This window comes from Hyla sarda, chromosome 1 (genome assembly GCF_029499605.1).
Source record: "Hyla sarda isolate aHylSar1 chromosome 1, aHylSar1.hap1, whole genome shotgun sequence".
Lineage (NCBI taxonomy): Eukaryota > Metazoa > Chordata > Amphibia > Anura > Hylidae > Hyla > Hyla sarda.
Window position 1 is genome coordinate 577,155,401 of NC_079189.1, and position 17,072 is coordinate 577,172,472.

The 17,072-nt window shown below is 42.6% G+C and overlaps 1 protein-coding gene and 1 long non-coding RNA gene across 2 annotated transcripts in view; one reads left to right on the forward strand and one right to left on the reverse strand.

Annotated features, from left to right (window-relative positions):
* Positions 1–17,072, forward strand: part of LOC130294605 (phospholipid-transporting ATPase IC-like) — an 84,811-nt gene that overhangs the window by 52,859 nt on the left and 14,880 nt on the right. Inside the window, exons 12-22 of the mRNA XM_056544706.1 lie at positions 6–202; positions 653–861; positions 2,498–2,541; positions 4,536–4,692; positions 4,775–4,966; positions 5,307–5,419; positions 6,498–6,662; positions 6,746–6,857; positions 8,114–8,189; positions 10,433–10,565; positions 15,026–15,314. Of these exons, the coding sequence (XP_056400681.1) occupies positions 6–202; positions 653–861; positions 2,498–2,541; positions 4,536–4,692; positions 4,775–4,966; positions 5,307–5,419; positions 6,498–6,662; positions 6,746–6,857; positions 8,114–8,189; positions 10,433–10,565; positions 15,026–15,314 (1,687 nt within the window). The remainder of the gene's footprint in view (positions 1–5; positions 203–652; positions 862–2,497; positions 2,542–4,535; positions 4,693–4,774; positions 4,967–5,306; positions 5,420–6,497; positions 6,663–6,745; positions 6,858–8,113; positions 8,190–10,432; positions 10,566–15,025; positions 15,315–17,072) is intronic.
* Positions 1–17,072, reverse strand: part of LOC130294635 (uncharacterized) — an 84,980-nt gene that overhangs the window by 46,103 nt on the left and 21,805 nt on the right. The gene's annotated exons all lie outside the window — the stretch shown is intronic.

A 17,072-nucleotide genomic window follows, 5' to 3' on the forward strand; every position in this document is an offset into this window, starting at 1 on the left:
TCTAGATATTTGTTCTCCTGATCCTTGCATCGACCGGTCTTGCCATTGGACAAACATTCTGGGATGCCAAACTAGGCCAATCCAACGTGTCGTGGTATCTTTATGATGGTACTACTTATACCCCATCTTACCGAGGCTTCCTTGTCTTTTGGGGTTACATCATTGTTCTGAATACCATGGTACCCATCTCTCTGTATGTCAGGTAAGATCCCAAACTTTTACATCTTTCAACTACTAATCCTTCACCATTTTAGGATCTTTGCTTGCTTTAACTGAATGGGCATTTGTTTTGACATTTAAATTATGGCACCTGCCATGACCTTGTACTGCTCACAGCTGTTCAAATGAATTGGTCTAGAAAACCACCATTTGTCTGTAATACCAGGCACAGCCACTATGAAAAACATGGCACTGTGCCAATAGAAATGTGGCTCTTTCTGGAGTACCATTGCTCCTTGGTGGAGATGTCTCTTAGTAATTCTAAGGAACAGTACCGTGGCGCTTTTTCATCTAAGACTGATAGTAGAGAGAGTCATTTGCTCCATTTGCTTTGTTGACAGGCTCTTTTAGGTATTTCTGGATAATATGCCTCTGAATAATTTTTTTTATTATTATTCAACAATATTTTTTTTCCCATTTTTCCCTTTTCTAGTGTGGAAGTGATTCGTTTGGGACAGAGCTACTTTATAAACTGGGATCTTCAGATGTATCACAGTGAGAAGGATACACCGGCCAAAGCCAGAACGACAACCCTGAATGAACAGCTGGGGCAGATTCAGTATATCTTCTCCGACAAAACTGGCACCTTGACCCAGAATATCATGACCTTCAAGAAATGTACCATTAGTGGCGAAACCTATGGTGCGTTCTTATAATGATTTGGGCTCCATGTTAAAACCTCTACTCTCTTTTCATAGTCTAAGAAAGTCCATATATCTAGGTTATTCTTCTGTCTTATCGTGACCAGTTATGCTCCAGACCTCTTATAGCTGGGTCAAAAAAAATAAAAAGTTATAGCCGCCATCATGAGGGACATTTATCAATGTTTGCTTATGTATTCCTTTTTTTAGCACTTTTTTTCTTAACTTTTTTTTGCTTATGTGTGACTTCTTTATCAACTGGTTTCAGCCAGTTGATAATTTTCTTTCACGTAAGCAATTTTTTCCTTTTTTACTTTGGTAGTAGCTTTTTCTGCTCCATGTTTGAGCTGGAGTAAATTTAGTCAATTTTTAACCTTGTTGCGACTTTTTTTTGCGCAGTTGCGACTGTCGCAGTTAATAAATACCTGACTACCCGTAGTCCAGTTTAAAATTATTACTACGTAGTTAAGTTTTGGAAAACTTGCTTTTCTCGCTTTCCAGTCAAAATGTCACAGGTGCGACATTTGTGCGACATTTTTAGTAAAAACATTTTAACTAAATCGCTTGATAAATGCCTGTCCATATGAGCAAGTATGTAGCAGTTGTTCGGTCACAGAGTCACCCAAGCTTCATAGAAGTACCGTATTTATCGGCGTATAACACGCACTTTTTAGGCTAAAATTTTTAGCCTAAAGTCTGTGTGCGTGTTATACGCCGATACACCCCCAGGAAAGGCAGGGGGAGAGAGGCCGTCGCTGCCCGCTTCTCTCCCCCTGCCTTTCTTGGGGTCTAGAGCGCTGCTGCCGGCCCTTCTCACCCCCTGGCTATCGGCGCCGCTGCCTGTTCTGTCCCCCTGACTATTGGTGCCGGCGCCCCATTGCCGGCGCCGATAGCCAGGGGGAGAGAAGCGGCGCCGACAGCCAGGGGGAGAGAAGGGGCAGCGGCACCCATTGCCGGCACCGCTGCCCCGTTGCCTCCCCCCATCCCCGGTGGCATAATTACCTGAGTCGGGTCCGCGCTGCTGCAGGCCTCCGGCGTGCGTCCCCGGTGCCGTTGCTATGCGCTGAACGGCGCGGCGCATGACTTCAGTGTGCCGCGCCGTGCATAGCAACGACGAAGGGGACGCACGCCGGAGGCCTGCAGCAGCGCGGGGCAATGGGTGCCGCTGCCCCTTCTCTCCCCCTGGCTATCGGCGCCGGCACCGATAGTCAGGGGGACAGAACGGGCAGCGGCGCCGATAGCCAGGGGGTGAGAAGGGCCGACAGCAGCGCTCTAGACCCCAGGAAAGGCAGAGGGAGAGAAGCGGGCAGCGACGGCCTCTCTCCCCTGCCTTTCCTGGGGGTATATAGGGGTATACACGCGCACACACGCACCCTCATTTTACCATGGATATTTGGGTAAAAAACTTTTTTTTACCCAAATATCCTTGGTAAAATGAGGGTGCGTGTTATAGGCCGGTGCGTGGTATACCCCGATAAATACGGTATATAGTCCCTGCTTTCTCCTCTTCCTCTCTGGTTTCTCATCCCTCTGCGGATTCTCCTGGTAGGTTCTATAACATCTCTACCTGCGGTTTTATATAATACCTGGGGATCTGATTTAATATTATGGAAATAACTGTGCTTAATGTGTTTTAGGTGATCAAAGACAAGAAGCTGGAAATAAATCAATGTATAGTGAGGTAAGTCACCTTGAATGTCTATTTTTAAACATATTTTTTTTATTGTCCTTCAATAGGCCGACAGTACACTCGACCCATTCCCAACCCGAAATGGCTGATAACATAGAACAATAGATAGAAGTAATGGTCTCTAAGTTCTATATTCTGGTATACGCAGAAATCCTTTCACAGTTCAAAGTATTTTTGTATTGTAAATAGTCTTAAAAATAAAAAATCTCCAACCATATCGTGTATAGGAGAACTATGGATTTATACAATTACATACTACAAACATCCCTGTGTAAACTGATCCTACAGTTCTGTATATTCTTTCATTTGCCCCCTCTTCAGCTGTCTATAGATCAGCAAGAAGAAAGGAAGGACGAGTTGAATAACTGCAGGGTCAGACTACATAGGTTTTTTTTGTAGTCTGCTACCATAGAAACACCTAGGTCTGCAAAATAGCAGTATACACAAAACGACAGGATATCTTTAAACCATGTTACTTGTAAAGTTGCTTCTTTCTAAATATTATGGGCACTGCAGCAATATACAGTAACATTTCCCTTAGTGGAAACCTCCCAATAGGGGACACCTCCCAATAGAGGACAGTTTTTTCATTTCCCGGCAGAGTCCCACAAGAATTAATGTATTTGCAATATGAAGGAGAAGACGATTATCCAGCACTTCATGAAAGACTGCTTAATTGAAGATCATATCACACGTAAAACCGACTATACCATCAGACGCATTTCGAGCTCATACTCTCTTCCCCGGATCATCGATGAAGAGCGCATGTGCTCGAAACGCGTCTGGTGGTATGTTCGGTTTTACAGTGTGATGTTGTTTTCAATAAAGCTGTCTTCCATGAAGTGCTGGATCATCGTCTTCTCCTTTATATTGCTGTGTGCCTTGCCGGGCACAGATCTTTGCACCATACTGGAGAGGGTGAGCTGGATCTTCGTGTCCTCACCTTAATGTATTTGCACCCTCCGAATAGGGGACACTCCCAATAGCGGATACAGACACACCCAATAGGAGACAATAGGGGACAAAACACTCCCAATAGGGGACAAAACACTCCCATTAGGTGACAAAACACTCCCAATAGGGGACAACCAGGCTTATGTGCCAGCCCTACCCTGTACACAGGGCCACAGTCAGGGGGTACAACCAATACCCCAGTAAGGGGCCCAGGCCACCGCTGCACCCTCCTGCAGATGCGCCAGCACATAAGAAGACTGCTGTTTTAAGTAGTGGTCTCCTGCTTCTGTACGTCCGCCAGCCACATCATTCACCCCCACCCCCATTGCTTCCCTGATACCCCATGCCACTATACTACCCCTGTGCCAAATCATCCCCCCTTTATTACCCCCTGTGACACATCATTTCCTCTTGATCCCCTTTGCAATTTAGTTCCCCCTTTTATTTCTCTGTGCCATTTAATTTCCCCTTTTTTCCTGTGCTACCTTACAAAGAGGGGGTGATGAATTTACACAGAGGGTAATAAAGGGGGAATTAAATGGCACAGGGGGAATCAAGAGGAAATGATGGGGCACGGGTTTAAAGGGGGGGTGATAATTTGGCACAAGGCACTGGGGAATAAGGTTGGCACAGGGTATAAAGGGGGATGAAATGATACAGGGTGTGATAAGGGGGGATTAAACAGCACTGGGAGATTCTACTGTAATATTGCTTTTTATTATGTTACTGTATATAGGTAATTACACTTTGCCGTGAGTACAGTATTCGGTCATTTAGAAAGATTTTTTAACCTTTTTTCCCAATAAGGAACATCTCTTAATAGCGGACACTTTTATTTATTTATTTATTTTTTTTTTTTTTAATCCCCCTGAGTGTCCACTATTGGGAGATTCTACTGTAGAAGAAAAAAACGGTTGCAAAAGTATTCATACCTAATATGTTAGCCATAACAAAAGCGTACATGGGAAATATCTTTCCAAGCCCTAGAACTTCTCCATCATTTATTAATTCTTTTTGTCCTTGACCTACAGCAAGTAGACTTTGGCTGGAATCCTCTGGCCGACCCAAAGTTTACATTTGGTGACCATTTTCTAATTGAACAAATCCGATCAGGGAAGGATCCCGATGTCCGGCTGTTTTTCAAGCTTCTCGCCTTGTGCCATACAGTGATGGTGGAGAAGACGGACGGTACGTTTAGTTACTCGTATGTAGTAGATGAGGTTATTGCACAGCTTTTCGGGTGTAGTGAATTTTGTAATTTTGGTTGCAGGTGGTGAATTAATCTACCAGGCGGCATCCCCAGATGAAGGGGCATTGGTGACAGCTGCCAGGAATTTTGGCTTTGTGTTTCTGTCCAGAACCCAGAGTACCATTACGATTAGTGAAATGGCGAAAGAAGTCACCTATGAGGTTCTGGGTATCCTGGATTTTAATAGTGACCGAAAACGCATGTCTATAATAGGTAAATGATAACGTGTTTGCTTGCAGACAATGCCTCATTCTTTTCACATTCCCGCTTCACCGTAGTAGTTTTCAAACGAAAAATTCATAAGAAGAACTGATCAGTTATGGTGCCACCTTTTCTTTGTGGTCATGTTTGGTTTTGCAGCTCAGCGCCCCCTTAAAGTGAATACTAAACCCAGTTCATAGATAAATGTTAAAAGGAAGACCTACAGATTTCTAAAATGCGGGGTTCTATGCCTTATGGTGATGTTTTACATAAGGAAACCTATATAGCATTTAGTAGCCATAGTTCTCTTGTTTTGATTTCACTACTTTTACATTCTCCTTCTCTCTTACAGTTCAGGAACCAAGTGGAAACATCAGACTGTATTGTAAAGGGGCAGATACAGTTATCTATGAGCGTCTACACCCAGATAACCCCATTAAAGATTCTACCCAGGAAGCGCTTGATGTAAGTTTTATATATTATATGGAGGGTTTATTGAAGTTATCAAATGACAGGGGAGCTGCATACTAGGCCTTATCTTATCTAGGCCTTTAAAGGGAACCAATCATCAGATTTTACCCTATATAATGCTTGGCAAAGCGTTATATAGGGTAAAATCTTTATTTTCACCATTCCCGGGGGACGCTCCTGCCCCCAGGGATGGTGAAGATATGAAGTTATAAACTAGTCACCGCCGCCGCCGTAAGTAGTCACCTGGGCGCGGAGCTCTTCTCACCTACTCCCGTTCTTCGGCCGGGAGCGACGCCCCCTCCGCTTGATTGATGGGCAGCATCATCGCTCTGCTCCGTCTGTTCAGTGAGCGGAACAATGACGCGGCCCATCAATCAAGCGGAGGGGGCGTTGCTCCCGGCCGAAGAATGGGAGTAGATGAGAAGAGCTCCCCGCCCAGGTGACTACTTAAGGCGGTGACTAGTTTATAACTTCATATCTTCACCATCCCTGGGGGCAGGAGCATCAGACATTTAGGGGTGTATTCATGAAAAGTGGAGGAGGTGAAAGACTTTTTAGTCCATTACGTCACATGGTGGAAACTGTGTGACTTTTTAACCCGTGTGACAAATGTGTGACTTTTTACTTATGCTGTCCACAGTCAGTTTCTAAGCAAACTGAGGACTGGTGTAAAATTGCGCGTCAGTTAGCCCAGTTGCGCCAAATGATGCAACAAACTAAAAAGTTGCAAATCATAAATTCAACTGAAACCATGACTTCCAACGTCACTTTGAAAAAATGTTCTACCGTATTTGATTTGTCACAAAACTTTCTCTAAAAACAACTGTACCAAGAAATAGAGACAAGCCACAGCCAAAATAATGGTTTTATAAATACCGCCTTATTCCTTATCCTTTAAATAGGGTATAAGTATTCCTGCACCACAATATTCCTTTTAAATGAAATACTCTGCCCCAGTCTACACAGCAAAGCTGACAAGCGAGCTGCAGAAAATAGGAGTAATAATGCATTACACAGTTCTTAATAGACTAAATAGGTTCCTAATGTAATTCTCTTCTTTTACTACTCCCAGATGTTTGCCAATGAGACTCTTAGGACCCTTTGCCTTTGCTATAAGGACATCAGCCAGGAAGAGTTTCAGAAATGGAATAAAAGGTACCAGGAGGCCAGTGTATCCATGACCAACCGGGATGAGGCTCTGGATAAAGTGTATGAAGAGATAGAGACTAACCTAGTGGTATGTTCACCATGGAAATGCACATCTTCTGTAGTATTATTATTTTCTTATGTTTTCTGACCTGTTGTCATATATTGTGACAGCTACTGGGTGCCACCGCTATTGAAGACAAGTTGCAGGATGGCGTGCCACATACAATCTCTAAACTTGCCAAAGCAGACATAAAGATTTGGGTACTTACAGGAGATAAAAAGGGTAAGTAAGGTTTTTTAGTATGTGATTATTTGTGCTTCCATATCGGTGTACTAAAGTGGACTTCCATTTTGGGGTTTTGGTGAGCCACGGTGAATGGCGGGACCACAGGATGTGGGTGGATGGGGCAGATGGTATTAACCCCAGGGGCAAGGTGTTATTAACCCCTAATGTTCGTGACGCCAGAGTGGTTTTTGGGTATCGGGAACCATCCAAACGATATCTTCGCTATCCCAATGGCTAGGCAGTGAAATGAGAGTCCACGACCAGGTTATGGTTTAAAGGAGGCTTTACTGAGGTCAGACAGTTGTTATAGTCTCTACAGCTCTGCCAGAATCCCAGAGAGGTGGCCAGGAACACAGAAGGACCTCGCAGCTTGCTGGGACCAATTATACTTGTAACAGACTTTAGATGCTTGACTTCATGGCCATGTCCCCTCAATGCAAGTCTATGGGAGGGGGCGTGACGTCCGTCACGCCCCCTCCAATAGACTTGCATTGAGGTGGCGTGACTGATGTCCCCAGACTTCGGAGCTGCGCCCGACGCTCTAAACGAATGCGGGGTGCAGCAGGGAGATCTCAGAGGACCCCAGTGGCGGGACCCCCGCGATCCGACCTCTTATCCCCTCATCTAGCAATTGGTGGCTCTCTCAGGATGTCAAAATGTTTTTTTTTTTTTTTCTTTTTTTATTATAATGTTGGTAACGCTTTAAGGCGTTATTACAAAAGTTATTTAAGTAAGGTTTTATTTGATAGGAAAAGTAGGATATTTCTCACGCAATTGTTTGCACATTTTCCCTATTGACTTCAGTGGAGCAGTAAAAATCCTCCATGTATCTTTGCATATTTGCTGTACATTGTAACTGTAAATTTAAAAATGGTTTGATAGTTTTTTGGGTTTTGTTATAGTTGTGTTTTTGGTTTGGCTTTTGGTGTGTTTTTGAAAAACCTATATCTGCTGTTACACTACTATTCTGCACCAAAATACACCCAATTTGGTTTGGATTTGTCTTTTGGATTTGCAGCAGTTCTGACCCATGTATACTTACTTAGAGTTCTGGTGGCGGATGTGACCTGCAGCATTACTGGTGGAACCACTCATGACTAAAGGCTGATCCAGTAATGATCAGCAGCTTTCCGCTCCCTTCTTATAGCCCCCTATAGTATCTATAAGAACTCAAAAATGAGCTTTTCAAATGGACTTATGCGCATACTCTACAGTGGTTATATAAAATTGCCCTTTTATTTTTTTTGTTCTAGAAACGGCAGAAAATATTGGCTTTGCCTGTGAGCTTTTAACGGACGAGACAAAGATTTGCTATGGAGAGGACATTAGGTAAGTCACAGCTTTTGGAATAGATCATTCTGTATAGGATCTTTGTATACTGGAGGATTCTCCTTGCATCTTTAGGGTCTATTCACACAGCAAAATTTACACTTGCAGAATTCTGCCTCAAATGAAGGCCCAATACACTTCTATGAGATTGTGGACTCCCATTCACACTTCTGAATTTCCGCTTGCAGTATTCCGCTTGTGTGAGTGGGAGTGCGAAATCCCATAGAAATGTATTGGGCTATTATTTGAGTCGAAATTCTGCTTGCCGAAATTCCGCTGGTGTGAATATTCCCTTAGTATATGGCAGTGTGATGTCCCAGTACCGGATGATGTGGCCCTCTACTGATCTCCTGTCCTGTCAGGCAGAGTCCCTGCATGTCCCCAGGGCTCCCCTGCAGTATACCCCCATTATATATATAGGTTTGCCTCATTTAATGTACTGTTGCTGTAATGTTTGTACCACAGGATTGTTACCCAGAGGGCTCCAGTGACCTGGTGACCCCCCTTGCACAGGCCCCTATATAACCAGGGGAGAGGCTGCAATCTTGCTCTTTCCATGCTCTCTTAGCACATTGCTACTTCTGCTGAGGTCAAGTGCAGTCAAGTTGTTCCAGTGTCTGTGTCCATAGCATTGGAGGCACTAAAGTCAGTCTAACTACTGCAAGTCCCAGCAAGCCTGCAAAGTCCCCCTATGTCACTGGTCACCTTTCTGGGATATTTGGCTGTACTGCAAAGACTATATCACCTGTCTTGATTAAGTAAAGCTGCCGTTCTCCTTAATCTGGCATTAGTGTCTTCATTGCCCCTGACTAACCCAGGATCAGCGGTATTACCTTCGGGTGGTTAAGGCTAAACCACGCCCTGGCGTCACGACAAGAAGGGGTTAATACCATCTGCCCCTTGGGCCATAACATCTGCCCTGCATCTACCCTGCACCTCACACAGGAACAGTGTTTCCCAACCAGAGTGCCTCCAGCTGCATGCTAGACAGCCTTTTTAACCCCTTAACGACACAGGACGTATATTTACGTCCTGCGCCGGCTCCCACGATATGAAGCGGGATCGCGCCGCGATCCTGCATCATATCGCGTCGGTCCCGGCGCTCATCAACGGCCGGGACCCGCGGCCAATACCACACATCGCCGATCGCGGCGAACAGCTGATCGGACACCGGGAGGGCCCTTACCTGCCTCCTCGGTGTCCGATCGACGAATGACTGCTCCGTGCCTGAGATCCAGGCAGGAGCAGTCAAGCGCCGATAATGCTGATCACAGGCGTGTTAATACACACCAGTGATCAGCATAGGAGATCAGTGTGTGCAGTGTTATAGGTCCCTATGGGACCTATAACACTGCAAAAAAAATGTAAAAATTTTTTTTAATAAAGGTCATTTAACCCCTTCCCTAATAAGTTTGAATTACCCCCCTTTTCCCATAAAAAAAAAATAAGTGTAAAAAAAATAAAATAAATAAACATATGTGATATCGCCGCGTGCGTAAATGTCCAAACTATAAAAATATATCATTAATTAAACCGCACGGTCAATGGCGTACGCGCAAAAAAATTCCAAAGTATTTTGGTCACTTTTTATACCATTAAAAAAATGAATAAAAAGTGATCAAAAAGTCCAATCAAAACAAAAATCATACCGATAAAAACTTCAGATCACGGCGCAAAAAATGAGTCCTCATACCGCCCTGTACGTGGAAAAATAAAAAAGTTATAGAGGTCAGAAGATGACATTTTTAAACGTATAAATTTTCCAGCATGTAGTTATGATTTTCCAAAAGTGCGACAAAATCCAACCTATATAAGTAGGGGATCATTTTAACCGTATGGACCTACAGAATAATGATAAGGTGTAATTTTTACCGAAATATGCACTGCGTAGAAACGGAAGCCCCCAAAAGTTACAAAATGGCATTTTTTTTTTCGATTTTGTCGCACAATGATTTTTTTTTCCGTTTCGAAGTGCATTTTTGGGTAAAATGACAAATGTCACTGCAAAGTAGAATTGGCGACGCAAAAAATAAGCCATAATATGGATTTTTAGGTGGAAAATTGAAAGGGTTATGATTTTTAAAAGGTAAGGAGGAAAAAACGAAAGTGCAAAAACGGAAAAACCCTGAGTCCTTAAGGGGTTAAGAGATTCCCACACCCATGTGTTTATATTAAAGCTTATACTGCGTCCTGCCCCATTATATCTAACAGTCCTTGTATCTGCTCCAAATGTCTCTCCTCAGTGCTTTACTACAGACCAGGATGGAAAATCTGAAGAATCGGAGTACGGGCATCTCAGGAACATGTGCCAATAACCCCGAACCCTTCTTCCAGACTGATGAGAAACGCTCTCTGATCCTGACCGGTTCTTGGCTGGTATGTCATGCAGTATTTATCTGTATATAGATGGAAGAGTATATAGATATAAATCTGATAATTGGAGTTGGGCAAACATAGGGGTGAAGGGTCTACATAGCAAAAATTACAATAGAAAGAAGGTGAAGTCCAGCACAGCGGCATGCATATAAAAAACTTATTTATTCATTCTGGCTTCATGTAGACATCAGTGGCAACGGGAGCAGTCAATGAAGTGACGCGTTTCAGTGGACAATGAAGTGACGCGTTTCATCGGACGCGTCCGCCTGAGGCGTCACTTCATTTTCTGTTCCCGTTGTCACTGATGTCTACATGAAGCCTGAATAAAGAAATACATTATATGCATGCCGCTGTGCTGGACTTCACCTTCTTTCTTCAGTTTCCAAGACGTTTGGTCCACACGTGTCCGTGACACAGCTGACGTGGTGGTGGTGGTGAGCTGGACTTACTTGCATTACTGTTTGTACCAAAAATTACAATAGGCTCCTTACTGGTTAGCACCACCTCACCTCTATCCATTTGGGGAAGGAGATACGTGTTTGTCCTCGGAAACAAAGCTTATGGGGTAGCAGAAGTGACAGCTGCCCTAAGTCCAAAGGCCCTACAGTGGGGATCAAAAGTTTGGGCACCCCAGGTAAAGATTTGTATTAATGTGCATAAAGAATCCAAGGAAAGATGGAAAAATCTCCAAAAGGCATCAAATTACAGATTAGACATTTTTATATGTCGACAAAAGTTAGATTTTATTTCCATCATTTACACTTTCAAAATAACAGTAAACAAAAAAATGGCATCTGCAAAAGTTTGGGCACCCTACAGAATTTATAGCATGCACTGCCCCCTTTGCAAAGCTGAGACCTGCCAGCGTCATGGATTGTTCTCAATCATCATCAGGGAAGACCAGGGGATGTCAATCTCAAAGGTTTTAAATGCCCAGACTCATCTGACCTTGCCCCAACAATCAGCACCATGGGTTCTTCTAAGCAGTTGTCTAGAAATCTGAAACTAAAAATAGTTGACGCTCACAAAGCTGGAGAAGGCTATAAGAAGATAGCAAAATGTTTTCAGATGTCAATATCCTCTGTTCGGAATGTAATTAAGAAATGGCAGTCATCAGGAACAGTGGAAGTTAAAGCAAGATCTGGAAGACAGAGAAAAATATCAGACAGACAGAACAGCTTGCAGGATTGTGAGAAAAACAATTCAAAGCCCACGTTTGACTGCACAATCCCTCCAGAAAGATCTGTCAGACACTGGAGTTGTGGTACACTATTCCACTATAAAGAGATACTTGTACAAATATGGTCTTCATGGAAGAGTCATCAGAAGAAAACCTCTTCAACGTCGCAACGTCGTCACCACAAAAATCAGCATTTGAACTTTACAAATGAACATACAGACAAGCCTGATGCATTTTGGAAACAAGTTCTGTGGACCGATGAGGTTAAAATTGAACTTTTTGGCAGGAATGAGCAAAAGTACGTTTGGAGAAGAAGGGGAACAGAATTTAATGAAAAGAACCTCTGTCCAACTGTTAAGCATGGGGGTGGATCAATCATGCTTTGGGGTTGTATTGCAGCCAGTGGCACAAGGAACATCTCACGAGTAGAAGGAAAAATGGATTCAATAAATTTTCAGCAAATTTTGGATGCTAACTTGATGCCATCTGTGAAAAAGCTAAAGTTAAAGAGAGGATGGTTCCTACAAATGGATAATGATCCTAAACACACCTAGAAATCCACGGGGGATTACATAAAGAGGATTAAATTGAAGGTTTTGCCATGGCCTTCACAATCTCCTGACCTCAACATAATTGCAGTGTGTGACAGACAGCCCAGAAATATCAAAGAACTGGAAGACTTTTGTAAGGAAAAATGGGCAAAGATACCTCAAACGAGAATTGAAAGACTCTTGGCTGGCTACAAAAAGCGTTTACAAGCTGTGATACTTGCCAAAGGGGCCAGTACAAGATATTAACTCTGCAGGGTGCCCAAAATTTTGCAGACGCCATTTTTTGTTTTCTCTTATTTTTAAAGCGTTAAGGATGGAAATAAAATCTAACTTTTGTTGACATATAAAAATGTCTAATCTTATGGCTTTTAGAGATTTTTCCATCTTTCCTTGGCTTCTTTATGCACATTAATACAAATTTATTTTTATTTTTTTTCAAAGTAAATTTTTTTTTTATTTTCAAAAAAATAGCATACAAGACACTAAAACAACAAAAGCATCTTACAGGAAGAAAGAATGATATGAGTGACTCTCTTCGATGTGCTCGTGGGACGGCCAGTTCAATATCATAGAGGAGCTTCTTACAGCATGACAATGGTTATATTCAATATAACAATGCAATTCAGAGAGAACATGAGAAAAAAAAAAAATACAATAACTGGAGTGTAAGTCTCAATAAGGGTGTAGGCCAGGTGTAGGGAAGGGCCGTCAAGTTATGGAGGGTATAAGCACAGTCACACAGGTCAAGAGAGAAGAGAGGGAAGGGAAAAGGCAGATGGACCAAAGTAGAACAAGAACAAGAATGTAAGATGAATGTTAGAAGGAGAAGAAGGAATAGGGAAGCAGGCGAGCTAGAGAAGGACGTACCTCATGAGTCTGGCAGGACCGGCCACCTCCAGATCCGCGGCCAACAGGGTAGTACTGAAGAGATTGGATTAATACAAATTTTTACCTTGGGTGCCCAAACTTTTGATCCCCACTGTATATTATAAATGGCACATGAAAGGAGCGGGCTCAGTTACATATTCTGACCTCAGTTTCCCCCCCAATCTCTTTACATGATGCTTGGGTATATTTCGCACATCCTTTCACAGATATTACCACACTTTGAACAAAAGTATACAGCCCACTTGTCTTGGCCTTCTCTAACTGGGGAGCCATAGCCACAGCAGGACCTACCAGTATGGCACGCACTTTTCTACCCTGTTAAGGACTCAAGGCATAAATTTACGCCCTTTGGCGTTCGGTACTGACTGCACCAGGGTATAAATGTACACCCTGGAACATTAAGTGACTTTGAAGGGAGCCGTGCTCACTTCGTAGTGGTGATTGTTGGCTACTATCAGTAGCCGGTCACTTGCAGCTAATGAATGTCCGCCGCTGTCTATCATTAACCCTTTAGACACCGGGATCGATGGCCATCACGGCATCAAAAGTTTTAGATCTTCTTGCATCCCAGCCAACTCCATCGTCTTATTGGACCCTCCAATAAGCTTAATTGGCAGGGGACAGTGTCCTTACCTGCCTGATGATTTGGTATTGTTGCTTTCATAATTGCCTGAGCTATTAAAATCTAAAATGTATAATCCTGCACAGTAGACGCCAAAAATTACCAGGAAAAAAAATTCCTAAAAAGCAATATAGTTCCATCGAAACTAAAATGGTACTGATAAAAACTACAGATCACAGTGTCGAAAATAATCAATTCCCCCCCACACACAAATTTATAGTCTTTATTTCACCGTACATTTTATGGTTAAATAAAAGGTGTCATTACAAAGTACAATTGGTCGTGCAAGAAACAAGCCCTCTTATGGGTCTGTGAATGGAAAAATAAGTTATGCCTCTTAAAAGGTGAGGAGGAAAAAACAAAAATGCAAAAATTAAAATTGGCTGTGTCCTCAGGGGGCTACACTTAAAAGGGTACTCCGGTAAAAACATTTTTGTTTTCAAAATCAACTGATGGCAGAAAGTTAAACAGATTTGTAAATTACTTCTATTAAAAAAATCTTAATCATTTCAGTACTTATCAGCTGCTGTTTGCTCCACAGAAAGTTGAGTAGTTCTTGTCTGACTACAGTGCTCTCTGCTGACTCCTCTGTCATGTCGGGAACTGTCCAGAGCAGGAGAGGTTTGCTATGGGGGTTTGCTCCTACTCTGGACAGTTCCTGACATGGACAGAGGTGTCAGCAGAGAGCACTGTGGTCAGACTGGAAAGAACTACACAACTTCCTGTGGAGCATACAGCAGCTGATAAATACTGGAAGGATTAAGATTTTTAAATAGAAGTAATCTACAAATCTGTTTAACTTTCTGGCACCAGTTGATTTAAAAAATTAAAATAGAAATAAAAAATTTCACCGGAGTACCCCTTTAGTATGTTCTTGTCCTTAGTGGAGGTGAAGTCCTGTGAGCTTTTACAAAACGAAACTTCGATCCGTATAGAACCTTAGTTTGAAATTTGGGGGAGGTGGTGGGGAAGGAATTGTTCCTTGAGTGGATGACTAGTTATTAAGTGTTTAACACAAGGTCAATGGGAAAGTTCACACACTATTCGAGCCTCACTACTTGCAGAATACAATACTGTACAAAGTATAGCATTATAGGGGCTCCGCTAAACTGATGGGGGTGGGATTGTCGGCACAGTGTCACCAGATTACAGGAATAACCAGAAGAATTTTAGAAGTACCGAAAATAAGATGTAAAACATTATTTTCTCCAACAAACAGAATGAAATTCTCCTTGAAAAGAAGAAAAAGAGGAAGAAACGCCTGAAGCTGAAATTCCCCAGAACCGCTGAGGAGAAACAGAAAGATTTGCAAGAGAAGAGGAAGACGTACGCCTTAAAGGAACAGCGGCAGAAGAACTTTGTGGACCTGGCCTGTGAGTGCAGTTCTGTCATCTGCTGTAGGGTGACTCCCAAGCAAAAAGCTATGGTGGTGGACTTGGTGAAGAAGTACAAGAAGGCCATCACCTTGGCTATTGGGGACGGCGCAAATGATGTCAACATGATTAAAAGTAAGTAGTGTACGAAAACCTTTATTGCCTGTGATCAGGAGGGAGATCTGTTATTTCCTTATGAGACCACCAAATTTTTTTTCTTACACCTTAAAGGGGTACTCCGTTGGAAAACAATTTTCTTTTTAAATCAAATGGTGCCAGAAGGTTAACAGATTTGTAGATTACTTCTATTTAAAAATCTTAATCCTTCCAGTACTTATCAGCTGCTGTATGCTCCACAGGAAGTTGTGTAGTTCTTTCCAGTCTGACCACAGTGCTCTCTGCTGACACCTCTGTCCATGCCGGAAACTGTTCAGAGCAGAAGCAAATCCCCATAGCAAACCTCTTCTGCTCTGGACAGTTCCTGACATGGACAGATGAGTCAGCAGAGGGCACTGTGGTCAGACTGGAAAGAACTACAAAACTTCCTGTGGAGCATACAGCAGCTAATGAGTACTAGAAGGATTAAGATTTTTAATTGAAGTAATTTACAAATCTCTTTAACTTTTTGTCACCAGTTGGTTAGAATAAAAAAGGGTGGGCCATTTATATGGATACACCTTAATAAAATGGGAATGGTTGGTGATATTAACTTCCTGTTTGTGGCACATTAGTATATGTCAGGGGGGAAACTTTTCAAGATGGGTGGGGACCATGGTGGCCATTTTGAAGTCGGCCATTTTGAATCCAACTTTTGTTTTTTCAATAGGAAGAGGGTCATGTGACACATCAAACTTTATTGGGAATTTCACAAGAAAAACAATAATTTGCTTCGTTTTAACATAACTTTATTCTTTCATGAGTCATTTACAAGTTTCTGACCACTTATAAAATGGGTTCAATGTGCTGCCCATTGTGTTGGATTGTCAATGCAACCCTCTTCTCCCACTCTTCACACACTGATAGCAACACCGCAGGAGAAATGCTAGCACAGGCTTCCAGTATCCGTATACACTGCTATATACTACTATATACACCGCAGGAGAAATGCTAGCACAGGCTTCCAGTATCCGTATACACAGCTATATACTACTATATACACCGCAGGAGAAATGCTAGCACAGGCTTCCAGTATCCGTATACACTGCTATATACTACTATATACACCGCAGGAGAAATGCTAGCACAAGCTTCCAGTATCCGTATACACTGCTATATACTACTATATACACCGCAGGAGAAATGATAGCACAGGCTTAGAGTATCCGTATACACTGCTATATACTACTATATACACCGCAGGAGAAATGCTAGCACAGGCTTCCAGTATCCGTATACACTGCTATATACTACTATATACACCGCAGGAGAAATGCTAGCACAGGCTTCCAGTATCCGTATACACAGCTATATACTACTATATACACCGCAGGAGAAATGCTAGCACAGGCTTCCAGTATCCGTATACACTGCTATATACTACTATATACACCGCAGGAGAAATGCTAGCACAAGCTTCCAGTATCCGTATACACTGCTATATACTACTATATACACCGCAGGAGAAATGATAGCACAGGCTTAGAGTATCCGTATACACTGCTATATACTACTATATACACCGCAGGAGAAATGCTAGCACAGGCTTCCAGTATCCGTATACACTGCTATATACTACCATATACACCGCAGGAGAAATGCTAGCACAGGCTTCCAGTATCCGTATACACTGCTATATACTACTATATACACCGCAGGAGAAATGCTAGCACAGGCTTCCAGTATCCGTATACACAGCTATATACTACTATATACACCGCAGGAGAAATGCTAGCA